Source organism: Megascapheus bottae, chromosome 15 (genome assembly GCF_031878675.1).
Source record: "Megascapheus bottae isolate mThoBot1 chromosome 15, mThoBot2.hap1, whole genome shotgun sequence".
Lineage (NCBI taxonomy): Eukaryota > Metazoa > Chordata > Mammalia > Rodentia > Geomyidae > Megascapheus > Megascapheus bottae.
In genome coordinates, this window is record NC_143523.1 from 31,613,969 (window position 1) to 31,641,114 (window position 27,146).

A 27,146-nucleotide genomic window follows, 5' to 3' on the forward strand; every position below is an offset into this window, starting at 1 on the left:
GGAAATAATTTTGTTGTTGTTGGACTCAGATCCTCAAGGCTTGTGATTTCTAGGCACACACTCAACTAGTAGTCACTCATCCGTCAAAACTTTGTGTTTCTCAAGCTAGAGTCTTGCTTTATATCCATGGTAGCCTGGACTACAGTCTTCCCACTTGCAGTTCTGTGAATTGTTGGTATGACAGGAACATTTGACTGCATGCAGTCATTTGTAGGGATAGAGTTTTTGAAACTTTTTTTTTTTTGTGGGTCATGAGCTCTTCAGCTCATGGCTACTGCCCTACCCTTGGGTTTGGGTATTGTCTCTGAGCTCTTCAGCTCAAGGCTACCGCCGCCCTCCCTTGAGCCAAGCCCTACTTCCTGTTTTCTAGAGGTTATTTGGAGATAAGAGTCTCAGGTCTTTTTGTGCCTGGGCTGGCTTTGAACCTTGATCTTCAGATCTCAGCCTCCTGAGTTTTTGAAACTTTTTATGCTCTGGCTCGCCTTGTACTATAATTTCCCAATCTCTTACCTCCCTGCTCATAAGAAATACTGGCTTAAACCACTATACAATATACTTTGTGTTTTCTTAAAGTGATGAACCAAGTTTCCTATAGGAGAGAAGAATGTAGGTACTATGACTGTGCAAATTGGTTGCTTAACATTTCACATTTGTTCATGACTTTTTCCATAGTTTTCAAAGGAACTTGTTTTTAGAAAATATAATCTGATTTTCTTTGAACGCTAAGTGGAGAGTCTATTTCAATTTGATATGAATAGAATTGTCCAAGACAAATCCTTTTCCTGTCAGAAAGATATAGATGTTACATGATCCTACTTACATTATATAAATACAATTATTTCAGCTACTTTTAGTTGGGCTAGTGTCCACGTTATTGATCGCAATTATAATCCATTTCCTTACATAAGGAATAGGTACTAGTTACAGTTTATAGAACTATTACTAGTTAATCATTTTACTTTGTAAGATATGTTATTGTTTTGGTGCCAACTTTCATTGTTCTGAAAACATAAGGTGAGTCTCTAACACAGAACTAAGTTTCTTATTTTTCCCACTAGGTATTCTTCAAACACAGACAAGGAAATGGTAGTGTTGAAAATGGTAGATCTAAATGGAAAAGACTTGGGCCTAATCAGGTATTTTCTTCTTAGTGCTGTGTTTAAAAAAATCTGTCTGGGTATCTTTTATTTATTCTTGGGAAAGAAAAGAGAGTAGACATGTTGGGCATATACTGAGAATAAGCTATGTGATTAAGGGACCAAAGTTTGTGAACAGATGCAATTGAGATCCAATTATTGGGCCTTGGACAAATCTCTCAGCCTCTTGCTCTTAGTGCTTTCCCTTATAGAATAGTTAAAATGGAGATGAATTTAACAAGGGACTTTGGTAATGAACTCAGAACAGCATCTGGCACATGATCCAAAGATTTGAAGACTTGGCAAATGTTAATGCTTATTACTTAATTAGGCTATCCTATGTGAACTTTTGTAAAGGGAAACGGTTTTGTTGTGATAAAATGAGAACAATAGATTTTTTTCAACCAAGTAAGAGGTTATGAGTTCACCATTGTTTACCTAAGTTTTCCTACAAGGATTAAGTTGAATGCAGGACAGTGCCAACAATTAGGCAGAGAGGCAGAGAGACCCAGGCAGCTGGCCTTCAGATGCAAATGAATTAGATTACAGCAGGGCATCTGCTTTAGCATTGCTCTCTGTCATGGACAGCCTATGAGGAACATAAACTTTGAGTTTTTTAAAGTGGAGGTATTTTTCTTCATAGAGATTTTGATGACAGCCAGTGAGCAATCTTAGAATCTTGACATTTACACTCACAAGTGATGTAAAAATGATCTAAGGAAAGTATCTCAGAAGGCTTGGTTCTATAGTCAAATGGCTTGGGCCTAATCTGGTCTATGTATCTGTGTGACTTTATACTTTACTCTCTCAATTTCCTTATTCCCAATCCTTTTTTGTGCATACTTTGGTATGAAGTGAGTTCTGAAAATATTGTTGAGAAAGAGCCAAGTGGTCATTGTGTCTGCCAAGGAAAACTGTTAAATACCTCAGTGAAAAATTCCATTGTGAGCAAATTAAAAGTATTAGAAAAAGAAATTACATGTGTAAAACCCTAGGTTCAGTTCTCAAACTCAGAACAATAGTAAATTAAAGGCAACAAAGTAGAAAAGAAAAAGAGGATGACTCATAGTTTATCGTACACCAAAGATGACCATAAAACTAGGTGGAGAGCCACATGATGATAAGGAGTTTAGTTTCTGGGGTGAGGTTGACTTAGGCTCATATTATAGCAATGTCTCCCACTTACTGACCTGTGGCCTGGGGAAAATGATAACTATTTAGACCATGACTGGTCCTATTTGAGAGTGGGGATGTCTAACACTTTACCAGGTTGTTGGGGACTAAGTGAGATCATACATGTAAAGCTAGTTCTGGGCTTGGCTTAGACAAGGAACATAATCACTACAGTCAAAAGGCAAGGAATGGAACCCAATTTCACTTCTTCTAAATAGCTCTGTTATTGGCATGTAAGAGTACTTGAAGCGGGGCATAGGGTGTTTATCTCCTCTCCTAGCACAGGGAGAAAGAGGCAGGATGATTGTGAGTGAGAATCCAGCTTGAGCTACATAGTTGAGAGTCTATCACAAAACAACAACAAAGACAAATATAAACAAAACATGCTTCTGTGGATTTAAAATGGGTCATTAAAAACTCCTGGTAAACTTTGCTATCTAGGCTGATATGGTAAGAAGCCTTCTTCCTTACCTGCTGGTTAGTTGCCCATAGCATTTGGCCCAGAATTTCTAAATATTGGGCATGCAACTGCGTGCTCAGTGTGTGTTCACGGTGAGAAGGACATAGTTCCTGTTTTCAAGATTTTTACAGGCTGAGACCCAAAGGAACATAGTCTCAATGGTTTCCCTCATAATTAGTACCCATCTAGCAGAGCATCACAATAGAGCAAAACCTAGGTACATAAGGTCATATAGGATGATACTAAATGAAAGGATCTCTAGATATGGAGACAAGAGCTTTTTTTTTTTTTTTTTTTTTTTTTTTCCAGTCCTGGGCTTGGGCTCAGGGCCTGAGCACTGCCCCTGTACTTTCCCAAGGCTAGACCTCTACCACTTGAGCCTCAGCACCACTTCTAGCTTTTTTCTAAGTATGTGGTACTGAGGAATCGAACCCGGGTCTTCGTGCATGCTAGGCAAGCACTGTACCACTAGGCCAAACTCCCAGCCCGGAAACAAGAGCTTTATCTTATGTGATTGTTATTCTTAATGTACTATGTTATTTCTCCTCTTTTTTGCCCTTTGGCTAATCTCATATTGTTATTGTATCTGACTTTGTTACCTGGTGTATTATATATACATTTATTTTTTATTTGAAATAGGAAGGGGAAGAGGGGAAAACAAGATGATTGGGAGGGGGTGGGAAAGGGAAATGGGGACAAAAACCATGAAAAGGGGGATAAATCTGTGAGAAGTAATGCACCTACTACTTGGCAAATGTAACTGTAACCCCTCTATACATTACTCTGACAATAAAAAATAAAAACATAAAAAATAAAATAAAGATTTTCACAGTCTGGTGGAATGATAAGGACAGATAGGAGATAAGTAGATAGAGAAATGATTATGTACCCTTGAGATAAGCACATAACTACTAATACTACCATATTTGCATGGGCAGTCTGCATGGGACTTTGGAGGATGTTGCACTGAGTTGTAGAAAGCATTTATTTTATGCCAGTTTTGGGGCTTGAACTCAAGTCTTCATACTCTCACGTTTTTTTTTTTTTCTATTCAAGGCTGGTACTCAACTACTTGAGCCACCTCTTCACTAACAGTTTCTTTTGTTGGTTATTTGGAGATAAGCGTTCTCATGGGCTGTGTGCTGTGGCTTACAACTGTACTCATAGCTCCTCTGGAGGCTAAAATTTCAGGATCACAATTCAAAGCCAGTCTCAGCAGGAAAGTCCAAGAGACTCTGCAAAAAGCAGGAAGTAGATGTGTGGCTCAAGTGGTTGAGCACACACATACATCTCATAGATTTTTGTGTCTGGATTGACTTTGAACCAGGATTCTCAGATTTCAGCCCCCTGAATAGCTTATACAGTTATAAGATACCTGGCTTAGAGAGCATTTCTTGAGAGGAAAATACAATGGCATGTGAGCTGGACCAAGAGGAGTCAAAGGATTTCTCAGTGGGCATAGAAAAGCATGAGTTGTGAGCTAGGTAGTATCCAGGTCAAGAAGTGGATAGGAGGTGAATCGGAAAGGTGAACAAATTGTAGATCATGGAACATGTTGGTTCAGTCTTTGGTTCAGAGACAGGAAAAGAATGGATATCTCTGCCTGTGAGATGCTGAGTCTCTCCCTTTTGTTGGGAGAAGTTTGCTTTCCCTTATATCCTGCAGAAACTTTCCATCATTTCTAGAGCTGCCCTCCCTATGTTATCCAGGGTGTAACTGCCCCCATAATTTCTTCTTGCTGCATTGAGATGATTGCTACTTGAATATATTAGACATGATCCAACACATGAAGCCAAATCCAGGCTGCAGTGTAAGTTATCCACTACTCATAGATGCCTGCAATTAGTAGAATTCTACCCTGGATAAGTTAGGAAAAAGCTAGGATGTCAGAGCACATGCTCGTGGAGATTGTCTCGTTCAATCTCAGCTGGTGAGCAAAGGTGAACTGTCCAGTGTTAACGACATGACTATTCTTTCTCTTGCACAGAAAATTACTGTTCTTCCTCAAACACAGAATCATAGTGAAGCTCGTCACTAATTTCTTTCTACTTCCATTTTTGTTTCTCTCCCTTCATTCAACCAAGTCTACTGGTCTCTTTTATACACCATGTAATGCTTTCAGTATCAAATCCCTTGGACTCAAATGAATGCCAGTGTTTCTAGTCCTTGAATAAATCCTTTACATGGTGTAAGACTTGGTTTCCACATTTGAGACACATGATTATTTTACCTTTCGTCAACATGGAGATTATTATTTTCCGTTCACTTATTAAATGACTAGAATACTTGAGTCATAAATAAAACTAGACTCAGGGATACAGCTCCAAGCAAAAATTGATGAACTTTTTGCCCTTATAAGCGTCTAGGTTTATTGGTGGAGAGAGAAGGCAGTTAAATAGTAATGCACATAAAAGTTTAATTGAGTTAAGGGTTAGGAATTATATAATTAAATTATAATTAGGTTAAATTCCAAGGAAGGGAAGTTTACTGAGCTAGCTTAAAGGAATGTGGCCTTGTCAAACAGATTAGGAGATGTTTACTTGACAATGGAGCTGAAACATGAAGGGAGAGTAAGAATTAGCCAGCAAAATAGGGGATGGAAGTACAATTTAACAAACTGGGCAAAATCTCGGATAGGATATGTGTGTGTCTGGGGTGCAGAAAAATGGGGCAGATGTATGAGGTAGTTGGGGATAGGATGACAGACTGAAGATCTTGGTCTTTATACTAAAAGAAGTGGACAATCATTAAAATGTTTTAAGCTGAGGTCGGGGTGATGATTGAAAAGTTAGGAACAACAATAACTTGAAGAATAAAGTAAAATCATGTTCATGAAAATATTCCATAAACCACAAAACCCTCTATATTTTCCAACCTTCTAGTTTTTTTTTTTATTCTCCCTTAAGATAAAGCACTAAATGGCTTTTCTCTAGTTGGCAAGTCTAAATTCTGACTGAAAACAAAAGCTGTGTGACATTTACAAATGTTTGTTGTAGAAGACCCTGGAAGTCATGGCAACACCTGTCATGCAACAGGGAAGATAGAACTGAGTCTTGAGAGATCCGGGTACTAAGGCACTATATGTAGGAATAGACTCTCAGGGAAGAAAACAAAGAGTTTTCAGAAACAGAAAAGAGTCCTAAGGCTAGGTAGTCACCTAGTAGCTCTGGGTAGGAGAGCTTCTGCTTACAGGCCATCCAAGAGAACAGCTGGGGGAGAGACAGCAGGGAAAGGTTGTTCATTTCCACGAGCAAGTTGTAGCATAGGCATTGTCTTACAAGAGTGGTATGCATGCTTTCTCCCTCTTCTCTACTGTTCCCCTCTCATCTTCTCCCCCTTTCTCCTTCCTTCTTCTTTGCAGTTTCCTCTTTCTTCTTTCTTCTCCATCCCCTCTCCTTTCCTTCTCTCCCTAACATGTCTCTAGGAGGCAACATGCCTTGGCTCCCAGGGATTGGAACTGCAAGGAAGGTCTGAGCAGGTCTTTGAATGATGGCTCCATTGCAAATCCTTTCCTTTGTATAGAAAGTGCTCCTGTAAGGGGCCTTTTGAGGTGGCATTTAAAAAAAAAACAAAACATGGTGGCAATGATTTGTGTAAGCTCTTGGAATAATTTGTGTACAAACTTTGGAAAAATTCAATTGTAGAATTATGTGAGTTTATTCAGAAGATATTGGCTATGTTTGCTCTTCTTTGCTGTCATCTGGGCATAAGCCTCATTCGGTTTTATGTCTCACTGTCTGTTTTCTGTGGCTTTTACTCTACCCTTAGTCTACTTAACTTCTCTCAAATAGAAAATGTTAAGTTCTCAAACTATCCTTCACTAAACCCTTCTTTTTATGTATTTTAAACATTACTTCTTGAGACAGGATATTACTATATAGTTTAGACTCACCATAAATTCACCATCCTCTTGTGTTATAGATATGAGCCACCATGTCCAGATTGGCTTACAAAACCATTCTTGACTTCTTTTATTTCTCCATTTCACTTCATCTTAGTTTTCATAAATGCCTCTTGTCTAGCATCAACTGGTTTAAACACACTTGTTCTTGTGTCTATGACCCTCACTGAATTTTTTTCCCCCTGTCCCAAGTTATTCTGAAGACAGATGATATTTTCCTCCATGTGGCTGTCCCTGAAATGCTATTCAGCAGAACTCTGGCTAGTGCATCCTGACCTCGTGAAAAATGACATTGCTTGATAAGGGCTTTCTGATGACCAAGTGCTGACTGTTGAGTGATCACTGCTACATTAGGCTTGATATATGAGTTAGATTGTCTTGAGCTTTGAAAACAAAGCCATAAAATCTAGTTGGCAGAAGACATTGGACTTACTAACCAGTTATCTAGGAAGTTCTTAACCTGAAGAAGTATGTGAAGTTATTTTCCGAGTTTTATTTTTCAGTATATACAGAAGATGAACTCATCCTCAAAAATTTAAAAACCTACAGGAAATAAATGAGGAAAGGAAAGGAAAGTTATCCTATCTCAGGTCAACTATGGTGAATAATCAGAGGCTTTTGCTTCTGCTTGTTTTCCCATGTGGAACATACAGTAGTAAGAAATGAACCTGGCTAAAGCTGGGCATCAGTGGCTTGTAACTTGCAATCCTGCCTACTCAGGAGGCCGATAGCTGAGGATTGTGATTTGAAGCCATTCCAAACCAGAAAAGGGGTCTGTGAATTTTATCTCCAAATAACCAGCAAAAAGGCAGAATTGGAGATGTGTAGAACACCAGCCTTAAGTGAGAAAAGCAAGCAAGGATACAAAGACCCAAGTATAAGTTACAGAACTAGCATCAGATAAAAGAAAAAAGGAAAAAAGAAATTAGCCCAACCAATTGTGGGAACTGACTTTGAACTACAGTAACATTAAGACTGCCATCTTCATATACTGGAATGACCAAGTGGTTTCACTGGTTGTTTGTTTTTATAGGGGTCTTCTTCATATCTAATAATGCTGTTTTCTTATCTTAAATTACATGTAACTTCTGGACAAGATGGTAATACAGCTCTTTGCATGACAGAATTTGCTATGTATATATTTTTGCCATTTTCATTCAATCTTTGTTTTAATGTTTTATGGGTCTCTCTTATGAACAAGTGGCTTTATTTTTTTTTGTTTTGTACTCCAGCAACCTTTTTGTCTCTTTAGGAGCGAGTGTAGTCTATTTTCTGGAATTGTGACATATATATATATCTATATATATATAGATATAGATATAGATATATATGTGTGTGTATATATATGTGAACATTTCTTTCTTTCTACTCAGATACTTGCCTCTCTTCTTCAATCCTATTTGCTCCCCTTATCTCTCAACCTTTTTTGATTGGTTGATTGATTGATTGATTGATAGGGATTAAAGACTGATATTGTAAATGGGATGTATAGAACAGTTCAACTGACATAAGTCAGGTAATGAGTACTGCACATTTCAGTATCACTATTTCCCTTGCTCTCTCCTCATTTTTCCCTTTGATAGGTAGGGATTGAAGAACAAAACTTTTAAGTGTCAGATGGCAGTTTTTAGTGAGGCCTAGAGTAGTATAACCACCCTTTCCTCCACGATGGATCCGATGGGCTTGCTGTCTCCAGCCAGACATGAAGAGGGCCTCTGGCCCCAACCTGGTGAACACAGTGGACAGTGGAAAACAGCAGAAGTGACACAGTGCCACTGCTGCCATGTTTATTCTTTGAAAGATTTCATTATGTTTAACTAATGAACTTCTTTTATTTAAAAAATATGGAATGCGCCACAAATTTGTGTGTTATCTTTGCACAGCGGCTGTGCTAGTCCCTATATAGTTCCAATTTTAGCACAGAGAATTCTTAGGTTTACATCAAGTTAAATAAAAATTATGGTGAGTTCCCATAGACAGCTTCTCCCAGTACATACATTTTGTCTTCCTGCCACTGAAATTTCCTCAGTGATGCATTGTTATAGGCAATGAGCCTGGCTTGGGAAAATCCGTATACAGTTCACTTGAGATTCATTCTTGTTGTCATATCTTGTGGGATAAAAAAAAATCTTCCTTTTGCTAAGGGAAAGTAACTTTGCAAGTTCTTGAAGGTTTATCCATAAGAAAGAAGTATCTGTTAATTTTATGATTCAGAGACAATTTAACATTTTGTTATATGGCCTTTTAATTTTTTCTAAACATATTGATACTTTTATTTAAAAAAATGAAGTTGGATTATGCAGATAAGTAATTGAAAACAATCATAGCTCCTTCTGACCACATTTCCTTAATGGTTAGTGTTTTTATTTACTGATTGATTTTAGCTTTTGTTAGGCATAGGGCTCAAATTCTGATGGTGCCTGGGCACTGTCCCTGAGCTCTTTTGCTCAAAGCTAGGGCTCTACCACTTTGCACTACAGCATCACTTCTAGTTTTCTGGTAGATAAGTCTCACAGACTTTCCTGCCTGGACTGGCTTTGAACCACAATCATCAGATCTTAGCTTCGTGAGTAGCTAGTATTATGGGCACAAGCTATCAGCACCAAGCAGGTGCAATCATTTGACATTTAAAATTAAAAATTACTGTAGAGTATTACATAATACCCACCTGCACACACACATATAGGCTCAGCACTCATTTGATGCTTTGCTTGTTTTCAGGTTTTCCATAATAAAATAGACAAAGAATTATATATGTATTACATACATTATATACACATACACACATGCATGCACACATACATACATATATACACATACATGTGTGAATATATACATACATATATACATGCATACAGAAGTTTTTCTCAGAGTTGCCCAAGAGCCCTTTGCAAAGATGAGTTCAATGCTTTCTTTTCCAGTCTTTTCAGTCTTGGTGGTTTTATGCTTAAAAATAATTGCCAAGTTAGAGGCAAAAAATTGTCCAAATCATTCTTGGATTTCTTCACAAGAGGGCAGGATTTCCACATTTAATTATCTCATGCTTATCTATGGACTCAACATACACATGTTGTATGCATCACACATGCATATACCATACATTTTTTTACATTGTATTAAATACTTTTGCTCAGGGGTTGATCTTCCTTGCATTCTCCTTAATATCAGGTGTATTGATATCAGTCTCAGCATCTTGAGAATCATTCCATTCTTCGTGTAGGCTAGTCTTGGTGCTAAGTACTTGTATTAGTGCTTTGTCAAATGCTGTGAGGTAGGTTCTAGTACTATCATTGTGCTTCAGATCTGAACACTGTGGTTCAACCAAGTTAAATGATTTGTGTATGATCCCAGATTTGGCACTATAAAATATGGTCTCTGTTTTAGTTTCCCAGGGAAGCCAGATATCATGGATGGTGGGGCTTAAGCTAATAGTGACTAATCCTCTTTCAGATGAGAGGACTGGCAGTGTTGATTACTCAATGTGTCAAGGCATTTGCAATGTTGCTTCCTTCAGGAATATTTGAGGAAGAATCTCTTTTATGTTTTACTGTCATTATCATGAATTATTCACTTTCTAGGCCTGTAGATACATCATTCCAAGCTCTGTTTTCATCTTTACATCGACTTCTTTGGGTGTCTCTTTGGTTTGTAAAAAAGTCTTACTACAAGGATATGTCACTGGATTTAGGCCCTGTGGCGAGCCAGTAGATTTTACCTTCATGATAACTACAAAGGCACCTTCAAAGCAAGTCAAGTGCTGAGGTTTTAGTAAGGCATAAATTTTAGGTGGGGCTTTATTTAACCCACAATAACCTCTTCATATTGCATTTTTTTCAAATAGCGCCTATGCTATGGTGAAACTCAGGATCACTACCTTTGAACAATATTTTATTTCCCTATTTGTGGACATTGAGATGGGTGAGGGTCACAGCTGGGACAAAGATGTTCTCTGACTTTGGGAGCTGAGCAGGGGATGAATTTGAAACTTCATGTACCCCCTTTTAGGCACCTCTGTACAGGGTACAATTTGCCCACTGGATCTGATGGTCTAGAACTAACAGAATGGAACTTGGGGTGGGCTTGCTGCTGCTTCAGAATATTTATGGAGTTTTTCTTTCTGAGTAGGACAAACACATGCCTGATGGGAAGAGACTCTAATAGTCTTCTTCTTCCTCTTCCTCTTCCTCTTCCTCCTCTTCCTCCTCCTCCTCCTCCCCCTCCCCCTCCCCTCCCCTTCTTCTTCTTCTTCTTCTTCTTCTTCTTCTTCTTCTTCTTCTTCTTCTTCTTCTTCTTCTTCTTCTTCTTCTTCTTCTTCTTCTTCTTCTTCTTCTTCTTCTTCTTCTTTTCTTTTTTTTTGATCATGGGGCTTGAACTCTGGGCCTGGGTGTTGTCCCTGAGCTCTTCAGCTTAAGGCTACCCATGAGCCACAGCCCCTCTTCCCATTTTCTAGTGATTAATTGGAGATAAGAGTCTCAAGGCTGGGGCCCGGGAGTTTGGCCTAGCGGTTAAAGTGCTTGACTAGCATGCACAAAGACCCGGGTTCGATTCCTCGGTATCCCACATACACAACCAAGCCGGAAGTGGCAGAGACGAGACACAACCAAACCGGAAAAGTGGCAGAGACAAGACGGCGACAGAGAGCGAAAGAAGCGAGCTGAGCTGAAGTGAACAGAGCCCAACCGAGTGGTGGCCGGAGCGAGCGGGGCCAGAGCCAGCGAGGCCGGAGCGAGCGGGGCCAGAGCGAGAAGGGGCCGGAGCGAGCAGAGCCAGGAGCAAGCGACAGCTGGCCGGGCCCGAGCGAGCAGGGCCAGAGCAAGCCAGGAGCAGGGCCGGGCCGGAGCGAGCGGGGCCTGAGCTAGAAAGAGGGCCTAACCGGGCCGGAGCGAGCAGGGCTGGAGCGAGCGGGGCCAGAAAGAGAAAGGGGCCAAAAAAAAAAAAAAGAGTCTCAAGGCTTTGTAGTGCCCGGGATGGCTTTGAACCTGGATCTTCAGATCCTGAGTAACTAGGATTATAGGTGTGAGCCACCACACAAGTCCATATATCTGACTTACCCACGCAAAACATAGAAGTATAATCGTCCTCATTAATAAACTGCCTACTGATTCACAAAGCGTAGTTGAAATGTTAGTTTTCAGGCTCAGGACAAGAGAACTGGCACTTTAATTAGCTTTTCAATGAGCTAGTGTAAGATTCCCCTCGTCTGATTTCCTAAGTCCTCTAATTAAGTTATATGACTCCAGTAGAGAATCCAGCGGACTATTTTGTCTGAGTGTGGTATCATTATTATGTAAGAAAGGTTATGATCAGGAAAGTAGCTTTTCATGCCTATGTTAAAACTTCTTCTAACATTAAGATTTTCTTCCCTTCTGATTTTGCTTAAGAATATTTATTTTAGCAGACGCATTGTAAACTTGGTCTTTTTAAGTGACAATGATCACCTCTCAGCATATCTTTACAAAGATCCCCTACTCCCATCATACTTTAGCTGTTGTATCCTGTTTGATGTTTTAGCACCACAGTCTTCTAATTGCAATTCAAATAGCTTTATTGAATGTTTATTTTTCTCAGTTCTGTAGAGAAAAAGTTTGATTTTTCAAAGTTTTAAAGTGGATGAATTAAATAAGAAGTCAAGACTGTGTTTTAATTAGCAAGCTCAAATTCTTAACATTTGCATTCTCCAGATACCAGTGTGGATAATTGGAACATCCTTGGTGGCATAGCAAACACCAGATTCTGTGTTCCTTGGGATCTAACAGAATATTACTAAACCCATAAATTCATGTTGAGTGAACATGTAGCTACAGCTGCTGTTCACCGCTCATCTCCACTGTGCTCTCAGCCACCCTGCCTGTCTACTCATCCTCTGAAGATGTCCAGCTTTTGCAGGAGTTACTTCCTCTGCAGGAATGCCTCTTCCTTGTCACCAAGTTCTTTGCAAATTCTTATGGAACATTTGAGAACCACTCAAATGTCCCATCCATCCTGAAGTACTTCTCAAGGGCAGCGTGATGCCTCATTCATCTTTGTGGTCCTATTGCCTGGCTCAGAGTCAAGGTCAACTGAATTTGTGTTAAATGAGTCAACTTATAGGAAAAGAAGGGGCAGAGTCAGTATACCATACTGGATATGAGCTCTCTGTAACCTGACAAATCTGGGTTCAATGCCTTGAAACTTATGACTATTTGACCTTGGTCAAGTTACTTCATCATGATGAGAGTTTTCTCAGTTGTAAAATCAGGATAAGAATAATATCTGACTCAAAGGCTTTCATGAGAGTAAAATCCTATATTTATAGTTCCTTGCCCAATAGACCCTAAATAATTATGATGAGTGAACTGTTCTGTGAGTTTCTTTTGATGCGAGCGAGGGATGTAATAGGGTGAACCTGGCTGAGCTCATATGGTAAGTTCAGACTGAAATATGTTGCTTGAGGAATCATGAGCCTATTTTGGCCATTGCCACATTTTCTTCCAAATTTAATAGAGTATAACTCCCAAACAGCAAATTCCACCCAAGTAGTCAGTAGTTGATTAGAATTTATTTTGAGGTTTTAAGTTGTTTTTTTTTTTTTGTGCCAGTCCTGGGGCTTGAACTCTACTACTTGAGCCACAAGCACCATTTCTGGCTTTTTCTACATATGTGGTTCTGAGGCATTAAACCCAGGTCTTCGTGCATGCTAGGCAAGCACTCCACAATTAGGCCAAAATCCCAGTCCCTTATTTTGAGCTTTTAAAAATAAAAGAACAAGTGACACACACACACACACACACACACACACAGCTGGTACACATATTTTCTTATATACCAAAGAGTCTCCTATAAAGATGAGTATAAGGCAGCCTATTAGGCCTCTGAGGTTCAAATGAAGTGACAGGTAGGGGTTAGTGTGGCTCTCTACTTGAACCAGGTATTACTGTGCATAAGAACATATTGACTTTTGCATGTACTCTTCTATATCTCTCTGCACTAACCTGACTGCTTACCCCTCTCCTCCCCATTATCCTTGTGAATGAATAGTCAGTCATCTGTAGTCTCCAAATGCTTCCTGTATATTTCTTTCTTTCATTTGTCACACCATATTAAGGCCATTTGTTTACATCTCTGTCTTTTATGGCAGTCTGCAAGTAAGCCTCCATGTATTCTATGCATGTAAAAATGCCGAGACTCAGCAAATTTCTGTTGGATTGTATTGGATTAATTAGAATAGTTACTGTCTTTGTGCCTGTCTTGAAGATCAAAGTCTACAATTATTCGATTATATCATATGGCAATTGATTGCTTTTGACATTTGTTAAAAGCTTATATGAAGGTGATCATGGTTTTTGTTTGTGCTGGTACTGGAGCTTGAACTCAGAGACTTGCATTCTTGCTTGGCTTTTTCGCTCAAGTTTGATGTTCTACCACTTGAGCCATGCCTCCACTTTCAGCGTCTTAGTGGTTAATTGGAAATAAGAGTCTCACAGACTTTCAGTTAGTGCTGGCTTTGAACTATGATCCTCAGATCTCAACTTCCTGAGTAGTGAGGGTTACAGGTGTGAGCCACGATCACCCAACAATTTTGTATTTTTAAGTAAGTCATTAGTTTTCTTCAGTTCTTTATGTCAATACTTTAATTTTTAGTCATAAACAATGAAAGGATCTAAATCTAGGGTGCATAACTTCCAAACTACTTCATTCTAATGGAGAAAATGCTAGCTCTGGGTTCTCCTCTTGTCTTGATTAATTTGGGAACCTCTGCTCTTTTACAGCTGGTTTGCCATCCATCCAGTCAGCATGAACAACACTAACCACTTAGTGAACAGTGACAACATGGGCTATGCAGCTTATCTTTGTGAGCAAGAGAAGAACACAGGATATCTACCTGGACAAGTGAGAATTTTTTTTTGCCACTGAGAGCTTCATCTTGTTCTGTCATTATTCTTCACACAATGTTTGAGATAGCTGGTCCAAATTTCCCAAGTAAATTATTATTATGAGCTTCAGGGATATGCTTGGATATAAAAAATTCACTATTCTCCCCAGGAGGGAAAAAACTCTTTGCTTTTGTGGCCAATATTTGTCTTGCTAGCTTTATGAAGCTATAATCAGTTGCCTGTAGAAAGCAAGTTCAAGATTTTAAACAATTTTTTTTGCCAGTTCTGGGCCTTGAACTCAGGGCTGAGCACTGTCCTTGGGCTTTCTCAAGGCTAAAGCTCTACCACTTGAGCCACAGCACCTGTTTTTTTTTTTCTATGTATGTGGTACTGAGAAATTGAACCTGGATCTTCGTGCATGCTAGGCAAGCACTTTACCACTAGGCCAAACACCCAGCCCAAGTTCAAGATTTTATAGCATAATAATGGCCTTTTTTGTTTTTATTTTATTTATTTTTGTTGTAAAGCTGATGTAAGATTTTATAGCTACAGCAGGTAAAGGCGTACATTTCTTTTTTTAAATCTTAATTTAATTTAATGAGTACATCTTTTTAAATTTCAATTTAATGAGTACATTTCTTTTTGAACCTTGTCATCTCTTTCCTCATTTTCTTCCAGTTTTTCCCTCCTGACCCCCTTCCTCCACAAGTTGTATAGTTCATTTATAACATCATGTCTAGTGAGTGTCACTGCTGCATTTGTTTACTCTTTACCCCATTTCCGTGCTTCCCTTACCTTCCCCCCAAAAGATAAACTTGCATATAAGACAAAAGATACAGAAATGAAATGCAGCGACAAAGGAAAAAAACAAAAACAAAAAAGCAAAAAGATTGTATGCACGTAGCTATTGGACCTTTGTGATCTGTCTAAATATCCTTCTTTGATCACACTGTGTAAATATTTTCATTCTATAAAATTTTATAATCACATAAAATTTTATAGGGTAGTTGGATCGGGAGGTTGGCTTAGTGGTAGAGTGCTTGTCTAACATGCCTGAAGACCTGCGTTTGATTCCTTGGTACCACATACATAGATAAACCTGAAGGTGGTGCTGTGGCTCAAGTGGTAGAGCTCTGGCCTTGAGAAAGTTCAAGGACAGGGCTCAGCCCCTGAGTTAAAGCCCCAGGACTAGCGAAAAAATTATGATCACGTTCTGATTTTTATATCCATTACAGTCTTTGTTTACTTTTAAGTGGCTAACAATTTCTCTCTGAGACTTAAAGTTCAACAGATAGGGATATATAAAGATTTTTGATGAAGCTAGGAGGAGATAAACTGTGTGTGATGTTACCTTTTGTTTTCTGAGCTATGATACCGAACGAACAACTTAATGGAGTAAGGAATCTGAAGGAGGATGGATAAGGAATCCTTTTCTTTGGCTCAACTTTTCTGTTAATGCTGACTGCCACATGACCCTTTTCAAAAATAGAAAATGTTCTCAGATATTGTCTGTCCCTTTTTTATTGTATACAGGTGATTTTGAGGACCTTACTTGAGAGGATTCAATAGAAAATAAGTTGGAATCAAAATCAAGGAATCAATGGTGTATTTTTTGTTTGTTTGTCTGGCAGGGACCATTTGTTGCAGCCTTTGCTTCATCAAACCTAGGAGATGTGTCCCCCAACATTGCTGGGCCTCACTGTGTGGACACAGGAGAGTCCTGTGACAATGCCTACAGCACTTGTCCCACTGGCGGGGTAGGTGAGATGACATGTGGAGCTTCTGTTTTTGGGTCTTGTGGATACTTCCTGTTCAGTGACATTCATCATTGATTTCCATGTATGTTTTTCTTGGTTATACCAGGCCTATTTCACCTCTGGCATCTGTTCTTAATCATAGAAGCTGCCCAAACTAAAATTTTGGGTGTGTGGAGTTACAGTTCTCTCTTTGATTGGCCATAGAGAGATGAAGTATCCTTCTCCAAACCTGGGCATGCTAAAATATTTTACCTTTATATATCTGAAGTTTGAAAATTGTACCAAAAAATTCCTGTGGAGAAATTTGTCATTATCATGAATTTTTAGAGCTTTTAGAGTGTTAAAGTTAAAAGAGATGGGAGAACAGCCACGATTGTTAATGATCATTCTTTTGACATTCTTGCATGTGGTTTATTTTTTTGCATGTGGGTTATTTATCTCATATTTATGCATTTTTACACTTTTCTATAACGAACATACTTTACTCTTTCAATCAGGAAAAAATAAGACAATTCATGCCTCTTCTTTCCTCTCCTCTGCTTGTGTGTTGGATGGGCTTTTCCACACTATGAAGCGTCTTCCGGGTGGTTTGTCTCCCCATCACACGTGTGCTGCCATGCACTGATACATGCTGCAATCCTTTCTGCCACCTGTGTACTTATTTCCTCTCATGTGGCTGCAATTACAGACATGCAATATCAGTTTGTTCTTTTTCCTAGGCTGACCTGAAACTACAATCTTCCTGACTGTCCCTCCCAAGTAACTGCAATTACAGACATGAGCTACTGTGTCTGGTTCTTTTTTTATATTGTCAAGTGGGGATATAATGTTTACACATCTTTATAGATTACATTAAGTAGTTAGGTATATAATACATAATGATAAATCATGATGATTTAGTATGCTGGAAACATTATAGACTTCTAAATACATATATATGTACATACTAAATACATATATATTTATATATATATATATATATATATGGTATAACCAATAGTTACTCAATGGTCCGGTCCTGTGGAAACCAGAACCAAGTCCTGCTACTTTGATGGAAGCCCAGTTAGATATCCTAGCTGTACTACATTCCTAGCTTCTTTCCATACTACCAACAGTGCCTGGTTTCAACTTTCCTATTTTTAACTAGACTACCTAAAAATATGCACCGTTCCAGTTCTATGTATGATGTTGTTTGTGCTAGTCTATGATCTGAGTATCAGTGAAGAAATGCTAGGAAACATGACTTAACAAATCTGCTTGGATTCAGTTTTAATGTTTTCAGTCTTTGGGGACCACTATTGCAGCCCATTCTTCTATATGATTATCTCGTTTAACGTTTTGGCCTTTGGTTCCATCAATATTACTACAAATCACAGGATTTCATCATTATTTAGGGCCATATTTGGTATGTGTACCATATTTTCCTTAATCATTCATCCATCCACAGGTATCATAGATTCCATAGGATGGTTATTATAAATAGTATTTTAAATAAACACAGGAGAGTAGGAAATAGTTACAATGTTTCATGTCTTTTGTACATGCAAATGGTGATTTTTCTTGCTAAATTTTGTAAGCTTCTACAGCATCCAAGAGTTAGTATGTTTGTCATAAACAGTGTAACACTTTTTCCTAGTTTGCCAGTTGTTTCTTCAGTCTTGCTTTTCTCTTCTATGTAGTCAGTTGAAATGTTTGTGTAGTAAGACTTTCTGTTCTTATTATCTTTAGAAGGCTATTCCATGCCATAGAGTATAAAATACATATCTTCCTCAGTATTTTTATTCCATTTGTAGTATTTAAATAGTTGATCAATCACAAACTTTGTTGATATTAGAAGCGAGGAGTAGAGCCTGCCAGATTTGTTCATTTCCCGCAGAATGGCCAGTTAGTTGTTTTAATAGAATTGTAGCAAAGGTGTAATCAAAGGGGGTTCTGGCCTTTACTTAGCTTTGTCTATCTATCCCAGGCAAGGATATGTAAAGAGAAGACTACTACACACGAAAAGACCTCACATTCAGTGTTTGTTCAGATATTAGCAACCTGTATATGATGCAACAAATCTTTTCACACATTTGAGTCTCATCTTCGTAGTTGTTTTCTTCTGATACCGAGGCTTGAACTCAGGTTCAGGGCACTCTTGATTAGCTTTTTCACTCAAGGGTGGCACTCTCTCCCTTGAGCCACAGTCATACTTCTGTCTTATTTTTACTGGTTGAGATCAGAATCCTAAAGAATTTTCTGTTTGGGCTGGCATCTTCAGATGCCAGATTCCTGAGTAGTTAGGATTATAATTATAAACCACCTGGGTTTGGCTTTAACCTTCCAATATTTATCAGGTAGTCACTAGAAGAGATACTTTTAAAAAACACACATACATCGTTCTAGTTCTGTATATGATATTGTTTGTGCTAGTCTGTGAACTGAATATCAGTGAAGAGACGGTAGAAAAGGTGACTTTTTAAATCTGCTTGGATTCACTTATAATGTTTTCACTTATTAAAACATAATTATTTTGCGAACTGTGCATCTTTTCTCTTTTTATTCCAGCCCAGCAAGTGTATGGCTCACGGACCTGGAAAAGACATGTTTGAAAGCACACAAATGATAGGGCGGAACATTTGCCAGAGAGCAAAGGTAAGCCACAGGTCCACACGTTCAATCTTCACTTAAGATTGTATCAGAGACACTGACTTCCTTCATTAGCATGTCAATATCTGAAAGAAAGACGCAAGAGCTCAGACTACATCAGGAAAACTAGAAGACATTAGCTTTGAAGGTTATCTTTGTCAGCCACATAGAAATTGCCTCTGCTTGGGGAAGGATTGAAAAAACCTGTTTAGTTAGAAAGCCAGAGCACTTGCATTAGACCGAACAAAATGGGTAAATGTGGAGTTATTTTTTCATATTTTTAATTGTAATTAACAGAAGGGTTACATTATATTCACCAGATAGAAGGTGCATTACTTCACAAACATTGATACCCTTTCTCATGTCTTGGTCCCCATTTCCCTCCTCCCACCCCCACCCCTCATCTTGTTTTCCCCCTTCCCTATCTGGTTTCAAATAACCAAATAAGCATATATACAATATATCAGATGTCAAGGTAAAATACTGTAGCAATATGAGATAACCAAGGGACAGCAAAAGAGATGAGAGATAACATAGTACATTAAGGACAACAATCACTCATTATATGGCTTTTGTTTCCTTATCCTAGAGGTTCTTTCATTTAGCATCATCCTATATGGCCTTATGTATCTAGGTTTTGCTATACTGTAAATCTCTGCTAGGAGAGCTCAAGGTTTCTACTGAATATGACAAATGAGGGAAACTATTGAGCCTATGTTCCTTTGAGTCTGGCTTACTTCACTTAATATGATTTTTTTCTAAATCTTCCCATTTCCTTACAAGTGGGGCGATGTTATTCTTTCTGACAGCAGCATAGAATTCCATTGTATATAAATACTACATCTTGTTGATCCACTCATCAACTGAGGGGCATCTAGGTTGGTTCCATATCTTTGCTATGGTAAATGATGTTGCAATGAACATGGTTGTGTTAGTGGATTTAGTATGTCCTTGTTTCTGGACAATTGGGTAAATGCCAAGTAGTAAATTGCTGGGTCATAGGGGAGCTGTATGTTTAGTCTTTTGAGGAACTGCCATACTGATTTTCACAGAAGTTTAAAAAGTTTGTGCTCCCACCAACAGTGTAGTAGTGATCCCATGTGGAGTTATTTTTAATTTAGCTTACTTCTTTTACTAATGTGGTATCACATATGACCACACTGATCAAATCTTAGAAATCTACCTGCTCTGACTTCCAGTGTCATCTGGTCCAGCTCTGGCATCTTGAATTCCAATTAGTTCTTTTTTGGTTTTTGTTTGTTGCTGTTGGTTTATTTGTTATAAATAGTATGAGGTCTAGGCTTGCTTCATAATATAATTCTCTTATCTGCTTCTTGAGTAGCTGGCATTATAGGAGTATTCCATCATAATGAGGCCATCTTTTTTTTTTAAAGAGATTTTCTGATGAATAGAGACTGGATTATAATGGTATGGGTACAGATTCTCTATTAGCATTAGCTTTCTGCTTCTAAAATTTATATTTCATTTCATCTTCATGTTTTGTGTCAGTTTCCTTAGAGACAGATTTCTTTCCTTTTATTTTTCTCTGGAGACAGATTTCCAAGGAAAAATATAAAGGAAGACCTCTCAATGACATGTTTTTGATGGTTAAATCCTTCTAAGTTTATTCACAACTTCGTGTGTGTGTGTGTGTGTGTGTGTGTGTGTGTGTGTGTGTGTATGTGAGTGTGTGTGTGTGTGTATGTAAGCAAATGATTTATTCCCAGAGTTCTAAAATGTCCCAGGAGAAATAAAGGCAGAGGTAAATATCTTTAAAAACATCAGACACAAGAGTGCTGGCAGAGGCGAGGAACGAGGCCTCGAGATAAAGTGCTTGCCTAGCATGCATGAAGCCCTGGGTTCAAGACCTTGATACCAAATACATAGAAAAAGGGAGATGTAGTGCTGGGGCTCAAGTAGTAGAACACTAGCCTTGAGAAAGCTTAAGAACGGTGACCAGGCTCTGAGTTCAAGGCCTATCATTGACAAAAAAAAGAAAAAAGAAAAAAAGAAAAGAAAAAAACCAAAGTGCCAGCAGAAGCCAGCCTAATTGAAAAAGTTTCTTTTTAACTAGTGTGATATTATCAGTAGATTATTACAAATTAACTAATTCTATTTAGAATGCAGGCTTTTATGTCAGAAATTTTGTTACCTTCCTAGTTTTGGGGACCAGGGAAATCTGAACCATATTCTGAATTCTCAGCAAGACAAAATTCCTCTTAGCTAGGAGAGAGAGGCTACAGAGACTATAGTCTCTCTCTCTCTCTTGCCACTTATCCTGAGAGCTCCTATATGGCTATTGTAAGGAGGATGACAGAAATGAGCTAGGAGTCAACTCATTGCATTGGAGCAGAATTCACTTGTATGTCTGAAACCCATGAACCAACATACAGCTATGCAAATACATTAGACTGACACTTCCCATAGGATTGAAAATGCACTATCTGGCTATATTATAAACACACACACACACACACACACACACACACACACACACACACACACACACGTCAAAGAGCAGCCTCTGAGTTTGGTAGCTAATGTACAATTGGGGTCTGATTTCTTTTTAAGTAACTACGTGGCCCCTGGCTTGTCCAACTCAAAGATCTTGAGAAAGCAAACTTCAAAAACAATATACTACCCAAGAGAAGCTCTCATTTGCACAAATGGAAGTGCTTCAGCCTACTTCTCGTCTTTCCGCTTCTTGGCCGGCTGGGTATGGTGGACCGTCCCTTGCAATCGCGTCCACTTGGTAGGTAGAGATAGAAGGATCATCTCCCCAGGCTTGCCTGGACAGAAGTTAGACTGTACTTGGAAAGCAAACTAAAGCAAAGAAACAACAAACAGCAACAAAACTAGGATATGGCATGGGTAGTATAGTCTCAGTCTAGCAAATGTGTGATTTGCTTAGCTGTCCTTCAAGTGGCGCTGGTGCTATTTGTGTCACAACCTGTACAGCTAGGATTTTGTGTTTGTAGGATGTGAACATAGATCAAAGGTCCCCTGGATTCAAGCTTCTGGGCACCCCAGGGCTTGGTGGACAACAGCTATTTCAAAGCAGGCAGTGGAGCACCGCCTAGTGGAGAATGTGTGCCAAACCGGTGCTTCCTGGCACTGCTGGTGGACTTGACTCCACTCAGCTCTTTCCTTTGGGACAGTCATGCTGCCTGGCTCTTCTAGGAACTCTATGGCTCTGCCTCCAAAGAGGTGACAGGACCTGTGGCTGCGGCTCATCAGTGGGTGAACATGACAGACGTGAGCATCCCACTCAATTCCACACACACAGTAAGTGTGGCAGAGCCACGTGGGGCATTCTCAAGGGTCAGAGAATTGGGGGGATCACCTTATTATTTGTTGCCTGACCTCATTTTCTTCATTGGCTTTTGTTGTGCTTTGTCCTGTCCAGCGGGACAACAACTAGGGCCAAGAACCTAGAGGGAGGAGTGAAAGGGACAGGAGACACGAAGAAGGCAGCAAGACAAGCGTCCTGATCAAGCTGCAAGTTTTATTTTTTACACAGGGGTTTATATGCCTCTTCAGGAGAGGCAGGAGGGGGTTGGGGTATAGGAACCGCTTGGGGTAGGAGGTCTGGTAGTAGGATGTTTGCTCCTGCTCTGGGTAGAGGCCAGGTGGTAGGATGTTTGCATATCAACGCAAGCAAGCAGGCATGTGTTGCTTAGTGACCTAATTACCAGATGCAGGCACATTCTTACACTAAGAATTCAGGGAGGGAGAGAATGTCTCCGACATCTCCTCCCTTCATCTTAAAATACGTGAGGGGCGAGGATTTAGGAATTATGGTAGGCATTAATCTGAGAGGGGAGACAGAGGCCCTGATTCATGCTATCGGGCGTGTCCTGCAGTAGACCCCAAGACTGATGGCCGTTTAGGCCGTCTCCTTGCAGTCTTAGCTGCACCTCAGGCAGATGCCTACACCTGTCAACTGCAGGTGCGTCTCCCTCGGGTGGGGATTACGGTTCCTCTGGGGGCTCCATAGTCCTCGTACCCATTTAGCATCTCCCACATCTAGGCTGTTCAGCACTGGATGGAAAATTCACCTATCCAGAGTCACCATAATGGGTGCAACCACCTAGGGGACTTTGAGTTTAGCACAAGAATGTCCCATCACCAAGAGTTTTTAGTTCCAGTCCTCTCAGGAAACAGCTGTGTGGTGGTGGTGGTGGAATCAGACAGGGCAGAATATGTGGCAGCAGCTTCATCTCTCAGGAACTCTAATGGAATGTCACACCTACAGCTGGATTGCCTGCAAATTTCTGCGCAGCAAACTGGTTAAAGAAGCAAACTGGTTAAAGAAGCTTAACCTAAGGCCTGACTTCAGTGAATTCTCCCAATGATTCCCTGGTCCCTTTATGTAAAGGGGATTGATGGGCGGAGATTCAGCTTCTGTAACTTCTTCAAGCTGACTCAGGGGCGTTGTCTCTGTACTTGACCAGGGACCTTAAAAAGTTTAGCCTATTTTACCAAGAGGTTGCCAGGATTAGCTATCAGGAACAATGATTTGCTCCAAACTAGAGATCATATTCAGCATTTAACAACTGCACAAACCTTCTTTGACTACAATAGTTTAGCTTACTTAGCACCCATTTGCAAAGGCATTTTCCTGATTGTCTGGGGAACTTAATCCCTGCGACTCTAACATGCTTCAGTTGCCAGATCTAAACAGATCAATAGGGACACAAGCCCCAAATCCACAAACTTTCCTGAATTTGTGGTTGGTGTTAAATCAAAGTTCGCTCAGTTAGAACTTTAGACTACCCACTATCACAGATGATTGACATGTTCCTGCCCAGTTATGGAAGGCACGGGCATTTGTAAGGCATGCTTACAAACTATTCTATGACCTCCCGGCTCTGATTAATATTGAATGGCCAAGCACGAGTGACTCTAGGATCTGACACCATCTCTGCCATCCAAGCAGAGGCTTTCTGCATCTGGATGCTTCATTGCTTTTGTCCCAGTAGTGTCTCTCCACACAGGGATAAACATCCCATTGGCATCTCACTTGGTTGGTTGCTGGACTTGAACTCGGGGCCTGGGCACTATCTCTCAGCTCTCCAGCTCAAGGCTAGCACTCGGCCACTTTGAGCTCCAAAGCAACTCTGCCTCAATAGCACTCTGCTGCCAGATTAGACACCACAGTCTTACAGGGACTTTGCTTTGCCCGGGGTTGGCTCAAAAATGCAGTTTTCAGATCAATGAGTCCTACAAAAGGCCACGTTACTCAAATTAGAGCAACAAGGTGGTCAACACAGAAATAGTCTCAAGCATGATCTTACCGAGGACTCGGTGAGGATCAAAATTACATCTGAATGAGGATCTGCTATCCTTTTCCATGCCCAGCTGGAAATTGCTATAAGGAGACTTACAAGAGCATGCTAAATAGCAATTAAGCAATCATTTTGGTAGTCCTAATTTTCCTTTTTACTCTTTCTTCAAACATTTAAGACAACTTTCAAATATTGTTTAGAAACCCATTTCCAATGTTCTTAAAAACTTTTACTGATACTTGCTTAAACAATTAACACCTTAGCCTTTATTTGCAATTGAAAAACCTTTAAGGGCACAAAGAACTCCTTTTTTCTTCAGGCCCCCTAAGGCTCAAGGCACTCCCCTTGCCTTTTAGAAGAAGCTTCTTTTTTTTTTTTTTTTTTTTTTGCAGTTTAGATGACTGTCTAGAACTCCAACAACAGTTTATACTCAAATAACAGTCCCTAATGCAAGCACTACAGACATCAGTGCACCAAAAATCTAAGTCTGGACTTAGTTTCCTTCCTTTTTTAAAAATACACCCAATTGCATGGAGATAAATCTTTAAACATTCCTTTAAAATACTAATCACATTATCCACATTTTACCATCAGATATCTAGTGTCAGTCTGCAAGAAAAGACGGACAGGCAAAGTTTCTGACATTAATAAACAAATTCACATTTAAATCTCTAATACATGTTTCCAAACTTTAACTTTAGGTAATAAATTCCAAATTCCCTAATACCTCTGTGCTAAACAGGATACAATGTTTACAATGTAAACAGCTATATGCATTGCAATACCAGATTTTTACCAGTTCCTCTTTAAAACAATGCAATAATCCTTTGACACTGTAAAACATTCAAACCTAATAATTTTCTTGAAGTTTAGACTTAGATTTACCCAATTGCCTTTGTGTTTCAAATATGAGCTCATCCATTTTATACAGCATGCTGACAATTTAACCCATGCATACCCATTCACACATTCATACTCAAAGATCTTAAAGTGCGCAAAATTAATATCGGCCGTTCATTTTCCGGAAATTTTAGTATCATGAGGGTTTTTTTGCCAATCTTATTCTTGGAGGTGACAACCAGGTTTTTAAAACAAAGCTTTCTAACAAAGCGACTAGCTGAAATTTTTTTTTTCAGAGCTAGTTCCTGATATTAGACATATTACCATAATACCTTTTACAGATGAAAGTTGGGTGGGAGTCTTAAACTTAGAAGAACTAAGACTGAAGTTTGTGCCCTGCCACCAACTGTCTCCAGACTGTCACTTCAGCAGGTTGTAGGAAAAAGGAGCCAATTGGGAGGGGCCATACCAGGCCCGAGTGGGGCCAAAAATTTTACTTCCCAGAAATATCCAAATAGATAACAAGGATGTGTGCTTGAGTACATAGAGAAAAACCATAAGGATCCATATTTAGAACTGGTACCAATTTTAAAGACAAAACTGGACAAGGAAAAATATGTAACACAAACAAGACAGAAAAGCAGAGACTTTTTGACATATAAGAAAATTGGACTTAATCAGATACATTTAACACAAAAACATGAGCTCAGATGAATGTTTTCACCAAACAGCTATTTTTAGATTTAGACATGTTTTGCCAGTGGGACTCTCAGGCATGCCCTGTTATTCACAAGAAACTCAGAAGGGGGGTCAAGGCATCCCTTGACCACTAGGCCTTAGAGAGCATGCTGTGTCCAGCCTTCTTTTCTCTCTGTTTTAGGCCCACAGTGCACTTTCTTAAAAACAAAACAAAACAAAACACAGACAGGGGGTTGGCCGATACTTACCTCTGGAGGCCTTTGCTTTTCACCTGGGCATCTTTTACAAAAAAGGTTATTAAAGGAAAACCACTGTTTCTAGAAAAAGGCAATCTTTTATCTCAATAGCATAAATATACAAATTATTAGGAATTGATGAAAGACTTGGGAGCCCCAGTTGGTTGGTTCCCATGAGCATATTTACTGCGGGGAGATCATGAAGAAACCTGTATTTGAAACTTGTATTTGCCTGATCCTTATTAATTTTAGTAGCTCCAATTGTTTTTCCGGCCAATAGGCCACTGCTCCCCATGTAATTAGACTGTGGCCCCTAGAATTGGGAGAGCAGTTCTATGCCAATCTTTTTCATAACTAATGCAGTCATCATAGAATGTCACAACATCCGTATCTTGTCTCTCCCTACAGATTACAGGGCAGGTCCTCTTTAAGAGCAGCGGCTGGATGGCTCTGGCCAGGACAAGGGGCTTGCCAATTGCTAAGATGCTGCTAGGCCAGCTACACCCAGGAGCTGGGGCCTGCAGCAGTTTCTAGGAGCTGGGAACTTAAGGCCTGAGAGGCAGGCGATTGTAGCTCCGCAGGGACAGGGTGTGGAGGCAGTCCTGCTGTAAGCTTGGGGGGGGGGAGGAGAGGTCAGAGTCTCCTCACAGAATATCATTAAGGGGCAAAAAGGTATTAGGCAATTTTAAATAATGCCTGAGCCATTGAATATCTAAGGATATGGAGGCAGTCAACATGAAATTGACTTCATCAGGAGCTATTTGCAAGCCAAGGCTAAGAAAGGCTTTAGAAAGTAGATCTGGCCTATCCTGAGCCGCCAACAAAATATCACCAGGGTGTAGGGGAATTGTAAAAAAGCAATCTTTAAGATCAATGATCATTTTATCCATATAAAAACAGTTCCTTGTCAAACACATTTGGTAAAGGCTATTTACAGTGTACATGGCCAAGCATGCACTATGCTGCTTTTTCAAGAAGAAAATATTCCTTATTTGACCACAATTGCAATAATTACATGAAAATTCTTATAAAAACATGAATCTTCTTAATAAACAATCTCTCTTTGCCATTTAGCCTCATTAATCGTTCCCTCCTTGGGGAACCAAGGACATAATTCTTCTAGGTAATCGAAAAATGCCTTTGAATCTTTCTTTTTAACCCAAGTTCCTCTTGTC

At 39.5% G+C, this 27,146-nt stretch overlaps 1 protein-coding gene and 1 non-coding gene across 2 annotated transcripts in view; one reads left to right on the top strand and one right to left on the bottom strand.

Moving 5' to 3' along the window:
• LOC150054133 (putative neutral ceramidase C) overlaps window positions 1-27,146 on the top strand; it is a 57,346-nt gene that overhangs the window by 10,945 nt on the left and 19,255 nt on the right. The window contains exons 6-10 of the mRNA XM_090346350.1: window positions 1,059-1,136; window positions 14,419-14,539; window positions 16,155-16,280; window positions 18,828-18,914; window positions 22,089-22,193. Coding sequence (XP_090202476.1) covers window positions 1,059-1,136; window positions 14,419-14,539; window positions 16,155-16,280; window positions 18,828-18,914; window positions 22,089-22,193 — 517 coding nt within the window. The remainder of the gene's footprint in view (window positions 1-1,058; window positions 1,137-14,418; window positions 14,540-16,154; window positions 16,281-18,827; window positions 18,915-22,088; window positions 22,194-27,146) is intronic.
• Window positions 8,509-8,610, bottom strand: LOC150054134 (U6 spliceosomal RNA). Its single transcript, XR_016537984.1, has one exon. It is a non-coding gene; the product is annotated as a U6 spliceosomal RNA (small nuclear RNA).